The sequence below is a fragment of the Muscardinus avellanarius genome (assembly GCF_963383645.1).
Source record: "Muscardinus avellanarius genome assembly, chromosome: 3".
NCBI classification, from domain to species: domain Eukaryota; kingdom Metazoa; phylum Chordata; class Mammalia; order Rodentia; family Gliridae; genus Muscardinus; species Muscardinus avellanarius.
In genome coordinates, this window is record NC_137788.1 from 56771642 (window position 1) to 56794672 (window position 23031).

Here is a 23031-nt window from a genome sequence, read left to right on the forward strand (position 1 = left end):
AATAAAAAAAAAAATGCCGTCAGAAATTGTGTGTGTGTGTGTGTGTGTGTGTGTTAGCTTTTAACATAATATGCTGTTTTATTCTGAGATAGTAAAGAGGTATATATTAAAAAAAAAAAGTTGGAGCTGAGGACTTGGGGATCGTCCTTAGTTAGCACCGTGACAAGGCTCTCTGGACAAACTGCTCAACCTCGCGTGTGATGTGGGACCAGGGCTGGGGCGCCCGGGCGGCTGGCAGTGCCGGGCGGGCGGGGCGGGCGGGCGCCCTCCCGGGGTTTGGGGCGGGCAGCTGCAGGCTCCTCCCCGCGGCCGTGTCCACTGGCTCCGGGTGGCCCCCGGCAGACGCGCGGCGGCTTGGGGCGCGGGCGGGCGGGCGCACCCATGGGCGCGCCTGGGCGCGGAGGCGGGCGGAGACGGAGGCTGTTTTCTTCGCTGCGGCGGTGGAGGGCGACCCGGCGGCTGCAGGGGACCCGCTCGGCTCGCGGGGCGGCGCAGGGTGAGTGTGGGCGCGGCCCGCGGGGACCCCCAGTCCCGAGCTCCCCGGCCCTCGGGCGGCCCCATTCGGTCCCCGTCCCATACTGGGGACCTGCGGGCCGGGCCGCGATACCACCTACCCCGGTGTGCATCCCCCTCCCCGATCCCTCACACCTGGCCCCGCGTCCGCATTGCAGCCCCGGGGAGTCGATCGGCACCCAGAGCTCCCTCCCGGGCCGCCCCATCTGGACCCGCCCACCCCTTCCAACCTGTGTGCCCCAGCGTCCGGATCTCCGCAGCTCCAGACACCGCACTCTTCCTAATAGGTTCCACCTGTCCTCACCAAGGCCTCAATCGCAGCTATTCTCTGAATGACTCTGTTCATCACTCCACAGTTGGTGTGGAGCCCTTTCTCTCTATCAGGGCCGGGAGATAGGCAGGAGCCCTGCGCACCGAACCACTTCTAGAGAGTGCACCCCTCCGCTCTGTTGGCAGGAGAGGACGGCTGGACAGAGCCCCAGATAGGAGGCCTGGGGGCAGTGCCAGGGAAGACCTGCAGAGCTCGCCTCCCCGAGGGAGTCACAGGTGGAATGGCTCCGGGAGCTGAGCACAGGGGCCTGAGGCGTGCTGGGCTGGGTTCGAGGTCCCAGCGGGCCAGGAGGAGCGGCGGGATTTTATTCTAAGTGAGCAGGACTGTCTCCAAGTCAGGAGAGGACAGGATCTGCTGGCTCCTGTCTTCTCTGCCTAAGCCGGCCATGCCCTCATCTCTCAGTAGGGCCGATCCCTACTCCTGTGCCTCACTGAAGCCTCTCTGACGTCCCCAACGCCTGTAACCTCGCCTTTAGCAGCCCTTAACCTGTAGTGCGTTTTTCACCGTTCATCTGGTGTATGGGTGTCCACAGCGCTTTCACTTCATTTTTGCGCCACCACCAGGCCAAGTCCGGGGCTTGGGACTGTGTAGATAGTGTCTCGTCCTTTGTGTCTCTTTCCATGAACCCAGGATCTCTCCTCTGAGAGGCCGACGTGCCTTGATTTCTAAGATGGCCGGCCTGATCTGGGGCAGAGACTAGATGGCACCAGGGCCCTGTCACTGGTATTGTCACCTCTGCCCTGTTGTCTTGAAGATTGAATAAACCAATGGGTTAAATGACTTCATAGTCATAAGGTGCTGGCACACAGCACACACGATAAGAATAAACTCGACAAAGACCAGTGATAATTATCCTTCAGATATTTCCTTGTTGTACCAGAAACGAGCTTTTCTATTGATGGTTGTCAGGGAGATTCTGCAGCTTGACATTGTCATCTAGCTGGCTTTTAAAGTGTGTTCCTACTTGCAGTCAGCCAATAACATTTCCTCCTACTGTCAGCAAGAACTGTTACTGAAACTTTGTATGGGTGAAGGCTGGTGACTGCTTTTCTTGACTGAGATTGGGGACAGCAACAGGTATTCCTTGAGTGGCAATTGCATAAATAAGTGTGGTTCCAGGAATTGTACGGGTGTTTACAAAAGAGGAATAAACACGCATTGCCATTAGAGTAACTTGGGTTAGAATGAATGCTCTAATTTTATAATTCTTCAGTTGGGTCTATACTGCATGCACAGCATCCTCTGCTGTCTGCTCTTCTATTTCTATCCTGGAGTTCACCCACAGCTTCCTGGTGCCTGTTCTTAAGTGGGATTTTAGCTGCTCCCTACATTTCTCTACTATTTATTTTTCTCTCTTTCCCCCAAATGCCCTGGGGATAAGGCTATTATAATCCTCTGTAACAGAGTACTTCAACAATAAGATCTTGCTTAGATCTCGATAATACTCCTGCAAGGAGGGAGGGCGGACATTACTTACTTCCCCCATTTTATAGTTGAGAAAGGCAAATTCAGAGACACTGCCTAACTTATTGGAGGTCACGTGATTGGTGAGTGGCAGACTCAGGCCTGACCACGTGTAGAGCACCCGTTCTGCCACATGTCCTTGAGAAACAACAACAACAACAACAACAACAACAACAACAACAAAACACATGCTCCCATGTCTATATCCATGTAAGGGAGAAGTAAAATTAATATATACTGCACAATGGAAAGAAATCCATATCCCAGTTTTATTTGATTTTTTTTAATGGTGGCCTTACTTTCTCATGATGACATTCATTTCACTTTGGGCAGATGTAGAATCATGAGCTTTAATGTTAGACAGTCTATGATTTTATTAATATACATTAATAAGTGGCACACTAGTAATCTGCAGTGATGGCCAGGGTACTTGTTATGGTTGGATAATGAAGCATCCCTAAAGACTCGTGTGTTGAAGGCTTGGTCTTCGTGCAGCAGTGTTCAGGAGTGAGGATTTGGGGGAGTAGGTCATGAGGGTTCTGAGCTCACCAATGGATTAATCCATCGGGGGCACAGCTGATGGCATTATTGAGGGGGGTGGTAGAAGCTGTAGAAGACGTGAGTCCATATGGAGTGCTCCTAGGGATTATGTTTTTGTCCCAGGCCCCTCCTTCCTGCTCTCTCTCTCTGCTTTCTCATGAGGTGAGCAGCTTTGCTCTGCTGCACCCTCCTGCTATGCTCATCTGCCTTAGCAGAGGCCAAGAATGAACGGAACCAACTGACCACGGACTGACATCTCTGAAATCAGCAGCCAAAATAAATCTCTCCTCTTTTAAGTTGATCATGTCAGGTGTTTTGGACACACGAATGAAAAGCTAACCTAGACCCGGGTGGGGTGGCACACACCTGTAATCCCAGTACTTGTGAGGCTGAGACAGGAGGATCACAGGTTCAAGGCTAGTCTCAACAACTTAGCAAGATCCTTTTTCAAAAATTTAAAATAAAAAGGCCTGGAGTGTAGCCCAAAGGTAGAACATCCCTGGATTCAATCCCTGGTACCAAATTAAACAAAACAAATCTAACATAGCACTTAATCTTTATAATATTAGTTACATATTATCGGCAAAATTGAGATGTAATTCCCATACCATCATATTACTGCGATGATTACATAAATTTCCGGTAGATAGAGGCTCACTGAGGGCTGGTTGTTATGCTCAGGAATATTAGTCTAGATTTCAACCATATGAGCACATTCCCATATACGTTATTCATGGGGCTGAAGGCTCAGTGTCTTATGAGAAAGGCCATAGCTGGAAGCCCCTTTGAACAGACAGCTCAATCTTCTGGGCCAACAAGAAGGCCTTCAGCACCAGCATCCTTCTTTCTCCAATCTTTCTTTTTCCCCCTTCACCAAGAAGCTGCAGGTAAGAAGGAGCATGACTTCTAGGGACTCCTGGCATCTTTTCATCTCAACACCACATTATGAACATATAGACATTTAATAAATATATTTGGAATCTTTCCATTCATGCATATTCCCAAAGAGAATGAGTCTGGAATTTACATTCTGAATATTTGTGACTGTAACTATACTATACATACTTAGAAGGACGATAACTGAATCCGATGGTATATGCTTCCCCTCCTGCCCTCTGGCCGCTGTGTGTTACTGGAAATTGGACCTTGGGACATTCTGCCTCTGAGTGACATCCTCAGCCCTTTTTATTTTTTATTTTGAAACAGTATTTCACTAAGTTGCCATGTAATGCTTCAAACCTATAGTCCATTCTCAGTCCTCCAAGTGCAAGGATTACAAGTATGCCTGCCACACTTGGCAGGCATGTTTTTGTTTTTTTAATTTTTAAAGGTATTGCCAAATGGACCTCCACATATTTATGCTAATTTAGTTTTTGCCAGCAGTGTGTGGGATTCTTGATTCCTTACTAAGTGTCACTAGACTTTCTAATGCTTTCCAATTTGATAAGTGTGCCATGGTATATCACAAGCTTCTTTTATTTTTAATTTTCTTAGTGAATAATGAAGTTGAATACCTTTTCACCTGAATATGGTCCGTTCTTGTGTAAACCTCTAAGAAATGCTGGTTGATGTCTTTGTATTCTTTTATTTTGTAGTTTATCTTTTTTCTTATCTATTTATAGGACTTCTTTAAACATTCTGGATACCAATTATTTATTTGGTTTTGATGTCAAAACAACTTTTAAGATATACCTAAGCTGGGTATGGTTGTGCAGGCTTGTAATCTTGGTACTTGGGAGGCTGAGAAAGGAGGATTGCAGGTTTGCAGCCAGCCTCAGCTACTTAGTGAGGCCCTCTGCAACTTAGGGGGACCCTGCTCAAAAAAAAGAGGGAAAGAAAGAAGGAAAGAAAGGAAGAAAGAAAAAGAAAGGAAGGAAGGAAGGAGAAAGAAAGAAAAAAGAAAAAAAGAAAAAAAGAAAGAAAAGAAAACAGGGCTGGGGATGTAGCTCAGAGGTAGAATGCCCCAGGTTTAATCCTCAATAATACACATACACACACAGACAAATAAACATATACCTAACCATGCAAGTAGTTCTGAATGACCTGCTATGTTAGATAGAAATTAAACATCCAAATGTATCCAATTTTTTCCCCCAGAGAATCCTTTTTTAGTCAAATAACAGAGAGTGGAAGTATTTTGTGATCAGTAGGTTTCACTGGCCCTTGAAATTATGGTTGATAATGGCCCTGAGTTCCTCCCAGGAGAATTACTTTTCCCAAACCCTGCTGGGGCAGAGGGCCCTTGCCTGAGCTGTGGTCCACCCTGGGAAGACATAGCTGGCACTGGGGACAGTCTTCATCAAGGGAGAGTAGTTTCCAGGCAGGCTACTTGGACAGGAAGGCAGCATATTATCAGTTAATTGATGGTTTTGTCCCTCACTGCCATTCTCTAACAGTATGTACCCCCAAACGAATCACAGCCAGGTCTGGTGGTGCACACGTGTAATCCTATTACTTGGGAGGCTGAGACAGGTAGATCATGGGTTCATGGCCATCCACAGCAACTTAGCGAGGCCTTCCACAACTTAGTGAGAACCTGTTTCCAAATAAAAAATAAAATAGGGCCAGGGGTGTAGCTCAGAGGCAGAATGCCCCTGAGTTCCATCCTCAGTACCACAAAAACAAAACAAAAAACCAAATCACATTAAATGGAGATAATGACACCACCCCCAGCTTATTCTCAAGGTAACCAGAAAGACCAAAGGGGACCATTAATATGGTAAATACAAATATATTAGCTGCACTCTGGGAGGTCACCAGCAATTTGTCAGAGTGAGAAAATCTCATTGACTTACCATCTTGGACCCGATCCCATTTCCTTCAATCTTTTCTGGAACTGTGGTTCTTTTTTATTTATTTTTATTTTGGTGGTACTGGGGGTGGAACCCAGGGTTTTTTTTTTTTTGTGGTACTGGGGTTCCTGGAAGCCCTTCTACCTCCGGGCTACACTCCCAGACCTATTTTATATTTTTGAAACAGGGTCTCTTACGCCAGCGCGGCTGGCTTCAAACCTGCGCGATCCTCCTGTCTCCGCCTCCCAAGTGCGAGGATTACAAGCGTGTGCCACCATGCCCGGCAACCCAGGGGCTTTTTAAACTCCAGGCTATACTCCCAGACCTATTTTATACTTTATTTGGAAACAGGGTCTCACTAAGTTGCTGAGGCTGGCTTTGAACCTGTACGATCCTCCTGTCTCAATCTCCAAAGCACTTGAGATTGTAAGCATGTGCCACCACGCCTGGTGAACCGTGGTTCTTCTAGCACTATATACAGACCAGAAGCATCAACATCACCCTTGACCTTGTTGGAAATGCAGATTATTATTATTATTATTATTATTATTATTTTTTTTTTTGTGTGGGGATGGAACCCAGGGGCATTCTACTTCTGAGCTACACCCTCAGCCCTATTTTTTATTCTTTATTTTGAAACAGGGTCTCACTGAGTTGCAAAGGACCTCACTAAGTAGCTGAGGCTGTGCGGGAACCGCCATCCTCTTGTCTCAGCCTCCCAAATGCTGGAATTACAAGCGTGCGCCACCATGCCTGGCTAGAAATGAAGATTCTTTGTACCCACTCAGAGATATCAAAACAGAGGCTCTGGGGATGAGGCTCAGGAGCCTATGTTGCCAAGCACCACAATGATCCTGAAGTGTGTAAAAACTTGAGAACCTCTGCCCTGTGAGATGCACAAAGGCTTTCAAGCCTGCTAAAGTGGGCATAAGTCCCAATTCCCTCATCTGCTCCTGTGACCTGAGTAAGTTACCAGACCCCTCTTGGGCTCCCAAGCCCCTACCAGTAAGAGGAGGATGGCCCTCCCTCACAAGGCTGTTGGAGAAGCAGATGACACAAAGTCTCCTGGCTCTGCTTCTTAGCTTTATGTCTCTTGGCAAGTGATGTTATCTCTTCCTGCTACATTTTTCTCATCTATAAAAATGGGGCTGGTGAGAGTTACTGTGTATATACAGCCAACTGGATGCCAGTCATGGTCTTAAACAGCATGTGTTTGTATTTTATTTTATTCTTAAAATTATTCCCATTTTACAAATGAGAGAACCCAGATAGGAGAGAGGCTAAGTACCATTTCTGAAGACACACAACTAGTACCCTGGCATTCCAGCTCACTCAGTCAACCTGCTGTGAATGTTCTTGTCTTAAAGGCACTCTTTGCCAGGCGTGGTGGCGCACACTTGTAATCCCTGCGCTTGGGAGGCAGAGACAGGAGGATCGCGCAGGTTCGTAGTCAGCCTCGCTGGTTTAAGGGACCCTGTTTCCAAATAAATAAAAAATATAAAATAGGTCTAGGAGTGTAGCCCGGAGGTAGAAGGGCTTCCAGGAACCCCAGTACCACACACACACACACACACACACACACACAAAATGGCACTCTTTGGCAAATACAAGTTCTCAATCAGTATACAACGGTGGCCATAAGAAAACTGCCTGGCAAACAATAGGTACTTCATATAATAATTTCCTCCTGCTGCCTGTGAGCCTGGCTGCATGGGAGTTTAACCTGCTTTCTTAGAGCTGTAACGTCTTCTTCTGTGGGTACCTTCCAAAAACACACCTCCACCTACCTCTCTCTCCCATCAGCAACTTCTCTCTCTTCGTCTTGTCTGTTCTGTGGTCCTTTGGGTGCTCTGAGCAAAGCAGAGAGAGGCTTGGCTGGAGAGGAGAATGGAGTGTGCTGGTGCAGGTCAAGCCGCCCTGCCTAGTCCCTAGCCCAGTGTGTTTGGGAATGAGAAACTGAGCAAGAAGATTATCTGTTCTGCCCAATTTGGGTTGCATCACCTGAATCTCTCTTTGCTTGTCTACCGATCAAGAAATAAAAGGACCTCAAAGGTTCCAAAGGAATAGAAAAGCATTATTTCCCCCCCTTTAGCTTGATCTTTCTTCAGAGTAATATTTACAGCTTGTAAATTTAACCCCCAATATGACAGCAGATGTTTTTTGTTTTTTCTCTTGTTTTTATATGCCAGGACAATAAAAAGCCTTATTTCCTTTCAATTCAGGGACTCACTTCTTGTTCTTGAAAATTCTCTTCGGTTTGCTCTCAAGATGGCCTCGGCTGCTAGGCATGACTCACCAGTCTGGTGAGTCAGAGTGGCATCTAACAAGACAAGGTCTGTGCAGAGCTGTGGAGGGACTTAGTGGCCAGTGGAGCCTGGCTGAAGCTTTCCCTAAACCCAGCACTGAGATAAGCATCATACCCATTAATGGCTATTTGGAATGGTCCTTAGTATCCATTTATTTGAAGCTTGGGATCTGCCAGAGATGTTGTCTTGCTATGGAAAACGCCAAAGCTTCAGTCCATCCTTGTCCCTCAGTGAAGTGTTACCCTGAGGTTTACCGTGGGACAGTGTGAGACTTCTCAGGGCTCACCTGATCCTGCTCAGAATAAGCAGAGAATCAAGGGTCTAAGGCTTTGATAAACGTTATATTATGAGGTGAGGGGATTCTTTTTTTTTGCCACTAGGGATTGAACCCAGCCACATGCTACCTTTGAGTTGGACCCCAGTTCCATTTTGAAACAGAGCAGAGTCTTATTAATTTGCTGAGGGTTTGGAACTCAGCAATTTGCTGAGTTGCTAAAACTGGCCACAAACCTATGATTTTCCTGTTTCGGCCTCCCAAGTACTAGGATTACAGGTGTGTGTATCACACCTGGCTAAGAAAACAAAATAACAAATTGCAAAAAAAAATTTTATTTTAAATTTAGTTTTAGTTAATTAGTGTGTGTTCTCTCTCTCTCTCTCTCTCTCTCTCTCTCTCTCTCTGTGTGTGTGTGTGTGTGTGTGTGTGTGTGTGTGTGTGTATGTGTGTGTGTGTGTTACTGTGATGGAACCCAGGGACCTTTTATCTCCCAGCTATACTCCCAAACCTATTTTAATTTTTATTTGAAAATGCAATCCAGCTAAGTTGCTGAGAGCCTCACTAAGTTGCTGGGACTGGCTTTGAACTTGTGATCTCCCTGTCTCAGCCTCCCAAGTACTGGGATTACAGGCATGTGCCACCACACCCCACTTAATTATTTCTTCTTCTCTTTCTCCTCCTCCTCCTTCTAATAATAATAATAATAACAACAACAATAATTATTATTGTTATTAATTATTATTATTTGTGTGTGGTAATGGGGATTGAACCCAGAGGTGTTCTGCCACTGAAAACTCTTTATTTGATAAAGCCTCTTCAATTTGATTTTTTTTTTTTTTTGTCTTCTTAATACTGGGGATTGGCCAGGCGTGGTGGCGCACACTTGTAATCCCCACGCTTGGGAGGCAGAGACAGGAGGATCGTGTAGGTTTGAAGCCAGCCTCGCTGGCTTAAGAGACCCTGTTTCCAAATAAAATATAAAATAGGTCTGAGAGTGTAGTCCGGAGGTAGAAGGGTTTCCAGGAACCTCAACACCACCAAAAACAAAAAACAAAACAAAACAAAAAAACTGGGGATTGAACCCAAGGGTATTCCACCTTTGAGCTTTACCCTTCAGCTTATTTATTTATTTATTTATTTATTTATTTATTTTACCGAGGATGGAACCCAGGGTAGTTCTACCTCTGAACTACATCCTCAGGCCTATTTTTTATTCTTTATTTTGAAACAGGGTCTCACTGAGTTTCAAAGGGCCTCACTAAGGAGTAGCTGAGGCTGGCTGTGAACCGCGATCCTCCTGTCTCAGCCTCCCAGATGCTGGGATTATAAGTGTGTGCCACCATGCCCGGCCCTTTTTTATTTTTTTATTTTTATTTTTTTGCGGGATTATTTTTTTGGGATTGAACCCAAGGGCATTCTATCTTTGAGTTACACTCCCAGCCCTATTTTTAAAAAAAATTTATTTTTATTTATTTATTTATTGTGGGCCTGAGGGTGGAACCCAGAGGCATTTGACCTCTGAGCTATACCCTATACCCTATATTTTATTCTTTATTTTGAAACCGGGTCTCAGTGAGTTGCAGAAGGCCTCACTAAGTAGCTGAAGCTCTCCGTGAACTGGTCTCAGCCTCCCAAATGCTGGGATTACAAGTGTGTGCCACCATGCCTGGCTAAAATTTTTATTTTCTAAAACAGAGTCTCACTAATTTGCAGAGAGCCTTGCTAAGTAGCTGAGGCTGGCTATGAACCTGAGATCCTCCTCTCTCACCCTTCCAAGTACTGAAATTATAAGCATGCACCACCACACCTGGCTTATCTTTTTATTCTGAAACAGGGTTTTGCTAAGTTTCTGAGGCTGGTCTTAAACCTGCAATCTTCCTGTCTCACTTCCTAAGTACTGGTATTATAAGTGTATGTTCCCACACTGGGATGATTTTGTTGTTAAGATCAATCAAAGATGGACAGAGAGACACATGAACCATATATACTAAAGTGTACATGGATTATGGGACTCCTTTATACATCTTTTGCCTTACGTGCTTTAAACTTTTCAAAATACAATGTTGGGTAAAGTGGAAATGCCCCTAGAAATGACCAACACTTTAAAAACAATAATAATTCTCTTTGAGGCATAAATGGCAACCCCTTTCCTTCTCTACTTTCTTACTACTCCCAGTCTTACCCCACCCACCCCCACCCCAGGCGGCTTGATTGATTTAAAAGGGCTTGAAGTCAGGTTAGCTACTTTTTTTTTTTGCCAAGGGCTTTATATTCTTCCTGATATATAATTACCACCATAACCCTACAAACTAGTTATTATTTTCCCTATTTTATGAGGAGACAGACTCAGAGGGCTAAACTGGGCCCAGGTCACAGGTAATAATATTAATCTTAGAGCATTTATAGAGCCCTAACTTCACGTGCCAAGCTTTGCACTGTGCACTTTACATGTTTTAACTCATTTGAGCCTCACCTGGCCCTGAGAAGTAGGTGCCATCATTATCCTCATCTTATAGATCAGCACTGGGAGGAGAGCAGTGTAAGAACTTGTCTCAAGTTCCTCTAGGGGCCAGTAAACGGCAGAGCCTGTGTTTGGACCCAGCCTCTTTTGGTCCAGAGTCTTTCCGATTATTCAAACCCATGCCTTCATAACCCCTTGACTATCTGAGTAAGTTGGTAACCTTCTGGAAATCTCTAGATCAAGACCACGAGCTCCTCAGGACAGAGACTGCTTTGTTCAGTACTACATCATTGTCTGTGTTCAGAGCGGTGCCTGGCACAAAGAATGTTATTGAGTGAAATGGTGCCTGAATCCCTCCCCCCTCTCCCCCCAGAGAGCTCGTACTGGCACCTTTGGGCTGTCCTGGGCTTAGTCCTTGGAGGTAGAGGCGTCCATTTCTTTGATGTAATATATGGGCCAATGGCTTGTTTGGTGGTCAGTGAGAAGTAATAGTGAAGAGATATGTGTTAGCTTCTCATCACTATAAAAAAAAAAAAAACTCAAGGTAATTTAAAAAGAGGGAAGGTTAGCTGCGTGTGGTGCAGCTCGCTTGTAATCCCAGCATTGGGGAGGCAGAGACCGGAGGATCGCGGTTCAGGGACAGCCTCAGCTACTTAGCTAGGCCCTTTGCAACTCAGTGAAACCCTGTTTCAAAAATAAAAAGACTAAAAAAATTGGGCGAGGAGTGTAGCTTGGAGGTAGAATGTCCCTGGGTTCCATCATCAGGACCACAAAAGAAAAAAACAACAGAGAGAGAGAGAGAGAGAGAGAGAGAGAGAGAGAGAGAGAGAGAAAGAAAGAAAGAGAAAGAAAAGGTTTACTTTTGCTTTGACTGACAGTGTTTGAACTTCCAGTCCATGATTAGTTGGCTTTTTGTTTGGGGCCTGAAGTCAGGAATCAGCACATCATAGCTGGTGCACGGGGCAGATAAAAAACTGTTCACTTCATAGCCAGGAAATAGAAAAAGGGAGTGACTGGGGTCCCACGATCTCTTTTGAGGCTACATCCCCAATAGCCTAAAGACCTCCCTCAAGATCCCACCTCCTGAAAGGCCTTTAGAGGACATTCAGGATACAAACTACAGCAGCACATTTTCTTCATTGGTCCTAAGTTGTCAGTCAAGAACAGAAAGGTATCATCCACTGCCAAGGAAAGATGGAAGCCAAAAAAATTCAAATTTCTAGGGAGTCTTTAATTTTTTTTTTTTTGTTTTTGGTGTGGCACTGGGGATGGAACCCAGGGACATTTTACCTCCAACCTACACCTTCAGCCCTATTTCTTAGTCTTTTTAGTTTTTTGAAATAGCTTCACTGAATTGTGAAGGGCCTCGCTAAGTAGCTGAGGCTGTCCACGATGCGATCCTCCTATCTCAGCCTCCCAAATGCTGGGATTACAAGTGTGCGCCACCACCCTCAGCTTCAGATTTTCACAGTTGGAGATCACCTCAGGGACCACTAGTGGCCATGAGCGCTTTTTCTGCATAGCCTTAATTGACTCGTGGCTGCAGTCCTGAGAGGTGAACACTGGCAATTAGTCCTCTTAAATGTGCCCAAGCAGCTGGTAATTATACCTTCCATTTGTAGAGCCCTTAGTTTACAAGGTTCTGCATCTCTTTCCCCTTTTGATCTCCCAAATAGCCTGGTTCATATTCCAGGGCAGTATTATTAGCACCATTTTACAGATGAGGAAACTGATTCCAGAGAGGTTAAATCATCTGCCCTAAGCCACACAGTTAATCAATGGAAAAGAGAAGTCTTTGACCTATTATCTTTTTTTTCTTTCTTTTGTGGTACTGGTGATGGAACCCAGAAGCATTCTACCTCCGAGCTACACCCCTAGCCCTATTTTTTAGTCTTTATTTTGAAACAGGCTCTCACGAAGTTGCTGAGGGCCTCACTAAGTAGCTAAGGCTGTCTGCAAACATCCTCCTGTCTCAGCCTCCCAAATGCTGGGATTACAAGCGTGCGCCACCACGCCTGACTTACTGTTTCTCTTGACTCCTGGTCCAGCAAATTTTTCACGTCAATATTATATTCAACCCAGAAATTTCTGGGGGATGAAAACAACAGCTAGATGGAGTTCTTTTTGTTGCTTTTCTCAAACTAGTTAGACCCTGGGTTGGGTCTGCTAATCATTCTGAGTATCAGTTTACCCATCTGTATAATGGGGAACAAACGCGAGCCATTGATGAGGGCACCTGGAGTACAGGAGATTGAGAGAATTTGTAACTTAAAAGAAAATTCATATTTGGAAGCTTGTGATGACCCCGCTCATTTTCCATAAGGCATATGTCACCTTGCTTGGCCACCCTCTCTAAAATGGCACCTCTGTTACCTCATTACCATGCTTTATTTATTTTTTCTTCACAGCATTTACTGCCATCATGTCTCTATTGGTTTATTGACTGTGTGAACCCTCCCACCAGAATGGAGTAGCCACAGGAGCAGGGAGTCGGTGTGTTTTTTTGTGCTCTGAAACCCTGACAGGTGGAACAGTTCCTGCTGGCAGGAATAACCATTTGTTGACTGAGAGATGGAAGGAATGAATGAATCTGAGCTGGGTAATGATACCAAGTAAGCTTGAGTTGAATGATGGAGAGATTTGCTTGACTCTTCCTTATCCTGGTCAGAGTGATCTCCTGGTCTGGCTGAGCTACTCAGTGGCTTACCACCAATCACCAAAGCCCCACCGAGTGTCAATCAACCCTTCTGAAGTGGATTCAGTCACTGGTCCTTGTAGTGCACTTAATGCCTTTGCACCGTACAGCTATGAGCAGCATAAGCACTGGGTTCTGGCTCCATACACTGTTGTATCCCCAGGACTTATCATAGTTCTGCATCTCAGAAAAGTGAAAGAAATGTTTATTGGATGGATGGATGAATGAATGAAGCAATGAATGAACATGTAATAGGAAATGAAGCACAGGATTCTTAAATCCCTCCAAAGTTGAGGGGTTACAGTTTGAAAATCAGCCCAACAACCTGGCACAGACATTCACCTTTCTATGTGAACCAAATCTCACTAGAGGCCAGGAGGTGCTGAACAGTTGGTTCCCTACCCCGAGGGAAGGAAAGGCAAGTCTAGCTCCGGATCCGGTTCCATGCCATGTTTTGGAAGTTGTGTTTACGTCTGCCTTCATCCCCATCCTTTCCGCTCTAGCATAAGCAAAATTATAACCCCGCACACTGACTTGCATGCAATTACCATAGCCAGGGTGATCCTCCGCTGAGGGACTTCGCCCCCGAGACCTCTGACTGTCTGTGAATGACAAATCACAAGGCAGGGTTGCAGAATCAGCTGGACTTTTCTGCTTATTTGCAGCAGAGAAAGGGAGCGAAGAATGAAAGATTCTGAAAATAAAGGTAAGGGGCTCAAATGCAGAGGGGAGGCTTAAAGATGCTGGGGACGAGATGGGACTCTGTGGGCATGCTTAAATTTGTATTAGCGGCTGATTGAAGATTAATGTGCATATGTTATTCAAGATTTCTGGTTATATAATAAATGTCTTTTCTTAAATGACTGGCTTCTGGCTTCCAAATATTGTGTCATTGAATTTCCATCTTTGTCGTACTAAATATAACTATATTCGTGTATTCTGTATTTAATCTTGGCTAACATTTTTATTTATAGTAGCTTCCAGAATGTTAATATTTTTTTTATTTTGGGGTGTTCATAATAGTTAATCATTAAATTATAGGTGCATTATTGGAAGGTCTGAAATACTTTAGACTTAAAAAAACAGTTTGGGTTCTCAAGAAAAACGTTGACGGAGACTCCCTTAGTGAACGTTAATCTTTGGGGGAGGGCCCGAAGGGAGCTGTCTCTGACCTTCAGAACTGTTTATCTTGCAGAGAGATATTTCTATGCACCCCCACCCCCATTCTCTCCCTCTGCCAAAAAGGACCCTCTCCCAGGCCTCCCCCCAAACCAGAACAACTCCCCCAACCAAAAAACAAACAGCAACCCTAAGTCTGCTTGAGGGATGGGGAGGAGAGGAACGGATTTAAATAAAAACTCCGGGAAAGAAAGGGTTTCTTGAAAATGAGCCAACCAAATTTTAAGTTCCACAACAAGAATTCTGGGTTTTAAATTCTGAGGCTCCGGAAATTTCCTGCCGCAGCTGGGGGAGGAGCGGCGGACCCCAGGGTCTCTGGAGGCTACACGTGGTCCCGGGTCCTCCCCTCCTCCTGCCGGGGTCGCGCGGGGACCGCGCTCGCGGGCCGCGGGCTGAGGCGCCATCTCCGCCGCGATGCTGAGCCGGCCCCTGCTTCCGGAGCGCTAATTTTAGGGCTCAGCAGCAGCTCTTCCTCCCCATCGGCGCTCGGTGTTTTCGCCCGGGAGCCGCCGCGCGGCAGATTTCCTCCCCCTGTCTCCCAGGCGCGCTGTGCCCCGAGGAGGCCGGCTTTGCCCTTGGGCGTGGGGACCTGGGTGCAGGTGGAGGCTCGCGGCTGCTCCCCCTGCCACCCTTCCCGCTTGGGCTTGGGTTAGGTTGTCGGGATGATCCGTGTCCATGTCTTCTGCGCCTTGGGGCGCCCGCTTTTGGCTTTCAACCTTCAGGAGTCTGTCACTGTCTCTGGCTTATTATAGGATTTTTCACCTTGTGATGGGCAATATATATATTTGCATGGGTATCAATTAAAATAATAAAAAGAAGGCGGGAAGAACACGCTGGGCACACGACCGGAGGCCAGTGGGGAGACTGGCATTTTAGTCTACCAAAGTGTTCCTCATGAAGGTTCATAAGCAATCCCACTCTAATTGAGGCTTTACAAGTGCGGGGTAGTTGGTGTTAGTAGCATTAACATCTCATAGGCCCTGGATCATTCACATCCAGGTATTGATCTCTGTGGTTTTGATGTTTAAATTTTAATTAAGCAGCGCTGGTGGGATAGAGAACAGCTGAGCATGGGCCTGCGAGGCGAAAAGAAGACTTCTTGGTGCCTGTTTCTAAGCCATCTTCTCATGGACAAACCATACCTGCGCATATGTAACCAAAGTATTTAAAATTAAGAAGAATACTGGCTTTTCCTTTGCTGCTTGTAGTATTTGGAGAAAGAGTTAATAGGGGAAAAAAATTGCGTATTTGCCAAGTCATGCTAGGCCATGGACATGATTTAGAGAAAATTAAAGCTGCCTGGATGGGAGGTTGAGGCCAGGGTCAGTGTTCACCAGTGTTTAGACTCAAAACACCTCTGGTTTTCAGTGTTTGAGGCCAGCGTTAAACTGCAAGCTGGCAGGCAGGTGTGATGAGGACTGGTGTGCAGAATGAGGCAGGGCAGCAGGTCCTGGCTGGCTCAGTCAGGCTCCTTCCTTAGTGACCTAGGACTACAGCCTGTAGTATTGGGTCTTTATTTCTTTATCTCTAAAGTACAGAAATGTTAGACTACATTATTAATAGTTTAGATTGTGTGGGGGGTGAGGGAGCAGTTTAGTAGTCTTAAGCAACTGTAGATAAAATAGAATAGAAAATGTTAGAAACCGTTATACATGGCAAAGGTTACTTGATTCTTGGAAGAGTGATGTTGCTTCCTATAGTTTCCTTCTGTTTTAGATACTTATTTTTATGTATGTAGGCTGTATTCTCACAGCAGATCTAGTTTTGTTGTTGTTGTTGTAAGTCCAGTAGTTTGAGGAATACTGAAATAAACCATGACTTAATTTGGTTTTCAAGAAGTCTGTGAAAAAATGCAGTTTATATGCATATATATGCATGTGTCTGCCTATCTATCTGACTCTTCCAAATAGTTTTTTTTTTTTAGATGAATGAATTCCTTCAGGGCTGGGAGATGGGTGTTTTTTGTTGAACCCAGCTGAGTGTGTGATGTGAGGTGTTGATGGTGGTGGTGGTGTGTGTGTTGAGGTGTGACCATGACAACCAGACCATGAGCATCATGTTGGGTACCAGAGTACCAGTTGGTGACCTGGATATGAAACAAATATACTAAAATTTAGAGTCTTTATGCTGAAAAGGACAATAGAAAAGCTATTAAAATGTATGAATTGTTCAGAACTCACCTCTCCTTGTAAAGACAACCAGGCGAAGCTTAAAGAGGTTGACAGCGGCAAATAGATACTGGTAGGTAGAACTCAAATTTTTATAATTCACCATCACAAAAATGGTGTTCAGAAAATGTTTAAGAATTTGAAAATTAGTAATTGTCTTCCTTTCTTTTTAGTAGACTTATAGGGTAGTCCAGTGAGATTTTTAAATATGAAAGACTCAGCTAGTCATGGTGGTGCACATTTGTAATCCCAGCATTCAGGAGGCTGAGACAGGAGGACTGCGGTACGTGGCCAGCCTCAGCCACTTAGTGAGGCCCACTGCAACTTAGTGAGACCCTGTTTCAAAATAAAGAAGAAAAATAGGGCTGGGGTGTAGCTTGGAGGTCAAATGCCCATGGATTTCATCCTTAGACCTGTAATAATAATAATAATAATAATAATAATAATAATAATGATAATAATAATAATAATAAACACAAAAGACTCATAACATGTACCACTGTCTCTCAAAATGTTTTATAAGCTGGGGGGGTGAGGATTACATATGAGATGAAATAACTAAGAAGAAAATAGTTGAATGAGCTAATAAGCAGTTATTGGCAAACATGACAACTAATTATAGTGATAATCATAATTCCAATTTAACAAAAAACTAGTATGTGAAAACCTGAAGCTGGGCATGGTGGCGCACGCTTGTAATCTTAGTACTTGGGAGTCAGAGACAGGAGGATCGTAGGTTCGTGACCAGCCTCAGCCACTTAGTGAGGTTCTCTGCAATTTAGTGAGACTCTGTTTCAAAATAAATAATAAAAAATGGGGCTGGGGGTTTAGCTAAGAGGTCAAATGCCCCTGGGTTCAATCCCCACGACCACAAAACAAACGCCTCACAGTGTAATTTCTGTAGCATCATAATACTGTGAGGTATTATGATATTTTACATACAAATAAATGGACTAAGAATTTTGTGAGTATGACTACAGTGCACAATTAAGAAAATAAAAGTAATAAATTTAAAAAAAGAATTTTGTGAGCTGGGCGTGGTGGTACTTGCTTGTAATCCCAGTAATTAGGAGGCTGAGACAGGAAGATCTGGGTACGTGGCCAGCCTCAGTTACTTAGGCCCTCTGTAACTTAGTGAGACCCTGCTTCAAAATAAAGAATGAAAAATAAGGCAGGGGGTGTAGCTTGGAGATAGAATGCCCCTGGGTTCTATCCGCAGCAACACACACACACACACACACACACACACGCATACACACACATAGAATTTTGTGCAGGGACATGGAGCTAGTAAGGGGCAGAGTCAGGATTCAAACCTAGGTCTTCTTACCTCTAAAACCATTCACATGGTAAGCAAGAGCTTAAGAATAAGTAGCATTGTAAATTACAGAGTTCTAGATAAAATTGTTGACATTATTCATTGGTAAAATTAATTTACCTATTATATAAAGGGAAACGTGAACCCCAGAAAATGATGGCTTTTGACTAAGTTTTTTAGGTTCTATTTGGAAAATAGACATTTTCACTTTGTAAATTGAACTCCAGATTTTTTTTCCCAGTAAGTTCACGAAATGTTTGATGCAACAGTCATAGAAGCAGAGGTAAGAAAGAGAAGAGAATTTGAAAAATTGGATGGAATTTCTTTTGTGTCTAAGAAGTCACAGAAAATAGTTCTCTTTCTTCCAGTGTTTCTATTATTTTCCTAGACTTTATTTAAAAACAACAACTATGACATTCTGTGAGCAAATGAAGATGTGACTAACATTTTATATAGCAAAACTAAGACTTGAGTATTGTCCATGCCATTGATTTCTGAAAGAGTTTTTTACTGAAAGTTATTACAAAATCTGAGAGTTGAATAGGGTTAGACTTTTAGGTCTTTCATATTAAAAAATAATATGCTGCCCATTCCTCAATCTGCAATTAAAAATAAGCACAGGGAAATAAAAAATACTATTTTTTCCTTAACGATAATGAATATTTTGATACTTTTAGGGAAATCCATTCTTTCTAGGATTTTGCCAGTGCTTTGGCTGGGTGGGCTGGTGAACTGCTAGTGCAGCTGGGTGATCTGTGAATGATGGAGCTGTTGCTCAGGCTTTGGGGAATAGTGTGTGGGAGGGCCAGGATTAGAAACTTGTTCATGCCAGCGGTTCTCAATGGGATGGTGCTGCCTTCTGGGAACACATGGTAAATCTGCAAGAATGTTTTTTAATTGAGGGGCTCTGAAAACCAGAAACGCTACATGTCCTGCAGTGTTCTGAATGGTTCTATTCAATGGCAAATTAGCCCATGCCCTCTGCACCTTTCAAATGTTTTGCCAACTATGGCAAAACACATGGCTCTGTTTTGTTCTATACTTTTCTGAGCTTAAAACAAAGTTGGTTTTTTGAATATATTGACATTGTTAGGATTAAAAATGCTATATAAAATGCTAAGGAAGAGTATTTTTAATTTTGCTCAGAAAATCACTTACCCAAAGCAATATCACTTGTGTTTGAGACACAACTATAGTATAACTGTTTCATTTAATCTATATACACATATAAGTGTCTGACTGTTTTATTATATTTTCTAATATAGTACTGTCTGAGCACTCATGTATTGAAATATATCTTGGATTTATTTATTTATTTATTTGTGTATGAGGGATTGAACCCAAAGGCATTCTTTCTTCGAGCTATATCCCCAGCCCAATTTATTTTTATTTTTATTTTTATTTTGAAACAGGATCTTGCTAGATTGGTGACTCTCACTACTTGCTGAGGTTGTCCTCTCAAACCTGTGATCCTCCTGTTTCAGCCTCCTAAGCACTGGGATTACAGACAGGAGTCTCTTGTCCTTCTGGGGACTGGAATGGAAGGCTCAGCCACATGTCCAGCTTTACTCCTCCTCCCCTCCCCCTCCCCCCCCTCCCCCTCTCTCCCCCCCCCCCTCTTCCCTTTTGTGCTGAGGATTGAACCCAGGGGCATTCTATCTCTGAGCTACACAACCCCAACCCAATTTCTTATTCTTTATTTTGAAACAGGGTCTCAGTAAGTTGCAGAGGGCATCACTAAGTAGCTGAGGCAGGCCACAAACCTGGATCCTCCTGTTTCAGTCTCCCAAGTACTGGGATTACAAGCGTGCACCACCACGCCTGACTTTTTACATAATTAATTAATTAATTATAATTATTTATTTATTATAGGTGTGCGCCACCATACCTGGTCCTTTTTTTTTTTTTTGGTCTTGCTAAGTTTCTGAGAGTCTTGCCGAGTTTCTGAGGTTGGCCTTAAGCTTGTGATCCTTCTGACTCAGCCTCCCAATTACTGGGATTACAGTCGTTTTGTACCATACCTGGCCATTTACTTTTATATGAATGGTTTACGTCATTTATTCTTTTATATTTCAGTTGAAACATTTGTGTGTGTGTGTGTGTGTGTGTGTGTGTATTTTTCCTTTTGTTTAGGTAGGTTGTTTAATCTTTGAATATCATTAAGTTGAAGTAAAAAATATTTTTGTGTTTATATACATTTGTGTTGCTCACTCAGTGAGTAGCAAAATGACTTGGTTTTGACCCCCTTCATGTTTTATAAGAGTTTGAGCTAACAGTAAAACTTCTGGAGATTATATATTAAAAGGATTAACCTTTTAGTCTGCCCATGTTACAAACTATTACAACAATCCAAACAATGGGACTGAGGTGAGCATAAACTATTTGTTTTTAAAGGGCAGAGATACTGGAATATAAGGATTATAAATCTGCTAAAAAGTGATTATCACTGATTAAAAAACACTATTGCAACTGGCATTTTATTTTTAATAATTAATTAATGGTAATGAGGATTGAACCAGGTGCTTCTACCTCTGAGCTATACCTTTGGTCCTATTTTATTTTTATTTTGAAACAGGGTCTCCCTAGGTTGATGAAAATCTCACTACTTGCTGAGGCTGTCCTGGAACCTGTGGTCCTCCTGTTTTAGCTTCCTAAGTACTGGGATTACAGGCATGCACTACCATACCCAGCTGTGACTGGCATTTTTAACTTTAATTTTTGAGCCAGGTGCAGTGGCGTATACCTGTAATTCCAGTACTTGGGAGGTTGAGACAGGAGAATAACAGGTTCAAGGCCAGCCTCAGCAACTTATCAAGACTTTCAGCAACCTAGCAAGCCTCTGTTTTAAAACAAAGAAATAGCCGGGTGTGGTGGCTCACGCTTGTAATCCCCGTGCTTGGGAGGCAGACGCTTGTAATCCCCGTGCTTGGGAGGCAGAGACAGGAGGATCACACAGGTTCGAAGCCAGCCGCGCTGGCTTAGGAGACCCTGTTTCCAAAAAAATAGGTCTGGGAGTGTAGCCCGGAGATAGACGGGCTTTCAGGAACCCCAGTACCACCAAAAAAAAAAAAAAAAAAAAAAAAAAAAAAATAATAATAATAATAATAATAAAAAATAAAAAAAAATAAAACAAAGAAATAAAATAGATTAGGGGTGTAGCGTGGAGGTAGAATTACCCTGGGTTCAATCCCCAGTACCACCACCACACAAAAAATAATTTTGGATTATTTCTGGATATAGAAATATATTGTTATGTGTTAATTTTAGTGACCTCGCTAAATTCACTAATTTTTTAATAGTTGTTAGATTTTTTTTTGGGGGGGGGGCTTACTCTGCAGATAGTTGGCTTTCTGTAAATAATGACAGTTTTATTTTCTGCTCTCCAATCCTTATACTTTTTTCTGTTTGTCTTATTGCACTAGCTAGGACCTCTCCTAAAATGTTGAATAGAAGTGGTGACAGTGAGTAGCCTTATCTTGTTCTTGATCCCAGGGGGGAAAGCTATCAATTTTTCACCATTAAGTACAGTATTTCCTACGGGACTCAAATAAATGCCTTGTATTAGTCTAAGAAAGATATCTTATACTTTTATCCTGTTAAGTTTTATCAAGAATCCATGCTGAATTTTAGGAAATATTTTTCTGTGTTTTCCTAATCAGATGATTGATTGTTGTATTTTATTATGTTAGTAGAATGGTGAATTACATTGGTTTTTAAGTATTAAGCCAAATTTGCATTTCTGGAATAAACATGTGAGGCTGTCATATGGTTTCCTTTCAAAAGGGTTGTGGGATTGACTTGCTGATATTCCATCGAGGAATATCTGTGTTTGTGAGAGATCAGCCTGTAACTTCCCTTGGTGGTATTGAACTTGTCAAGATTGACATCAAGGCTATGCTGATTTTATAAAATGGATTAGAGCCGGGCGTGGTGGCACAGGCTTGTAATCCCCGCGCTGGGGAGGCTGAGACAGGAGGATCGCACAGGTTCAAAGCCAGCCTTGGCTACTTAGTGAGGCTCTCAGCAACTTAGTGAGACCCTGTTTCCAAATAAAGTATAAAATAGGTCTGGGAGTATAGCCTGGAGATAGAAAGCCCCTGGGTTCCACCCCAAGTACCACCAAAAAAAAAAAAGAAAAAAAAAAAGAAAAAAGGGGATGTGAAAGTATTTGCCCTTTTTCTGTTCCCTGGAAGAATTTTGTAAGATTGAAATAACTGCTTTAGATATCTAGAAAAAAATCACTGATTGAAGATACTTATGTTGTCACTAGAAGGCTTTAAAATATGGATGCAATTGTTTTAATAGGTATACAATTATTCAAATTTTCTATTCTTTTTGTATTTTAGTAAGTTGTATTTTCTAAGAATTTGTCTATTTTATCTGAAGTTTTAAATTTATAAGGTTATTTTTTTGTGGTACTAGGGATTAAACTCAAGGGCATTTTACCTCTGAGCTATACCCACAACTCTATTTTTTATTCTTTACTTTGAAACAGGGTCTTACTGAGTTGCAAAGGGCCTCACTAAGTAGTTGAGGCTGTCATCAAACCTGGATCCTCCTGTCTCAGCCTCCCACATGCTGGAATTACAAGCCTGTGCCACCACGCCCGGCTTCCAGACCCTGTTTAAAAAGAAAAAGAAGTAGTAGGAGGCAGTTTTTTTCCCTCAGTACTTTAAAGACAATTTCATTGTCCTTGGGCTTCAATCCTTTCTTGGAAAAGTTGGCGGTCAGTTCTATTGTATCTCTTTAATGTTGCCCCCCACACACCCTGTTAGGTTTGATTTAAAGACCTTTCTCTATATGTTTGGGTATTTTTTGTTGTTGTTCTTTTTAAAATTTTTTTATTGGTGCATTGTAGTCATACATCTTAATGGGCTACAAGATGGTAGAGGCATACATACACATATAACTCATTTAGCCCTTCCCCAATCTTTAAGGTTTTCTTTTTATTTGTACTTATTGGGGTTTACATCTCATTTTGAATCTG

At 43.2% G+C, this 23031-nt stretch overlaps 1 protein-coding gene across 1 annotated transcript in view; it reads left to right on the forward strand.

Moving 5' to 3' along the window:
* Window positions 1-381: 381 nt before the first annotated feature.
* Window positions 382-23031, forward strand: part of DNAJC6 (DnaJ heat shock protein family (Hsp40) member C6) — a gene marked incomplete at both ends in the record, with an annotated part of 171792 nt that continues 149142 nt past the window's right edge. The window contains one exon of the mRNA XM_080692465.1: window positions 382-496. Coding sequence (XP_080548591.1) covers window positions 382-496 — 115 coding nt within the window. The remainder of the gene's footprint in view (window positions 497-23031) is intronic.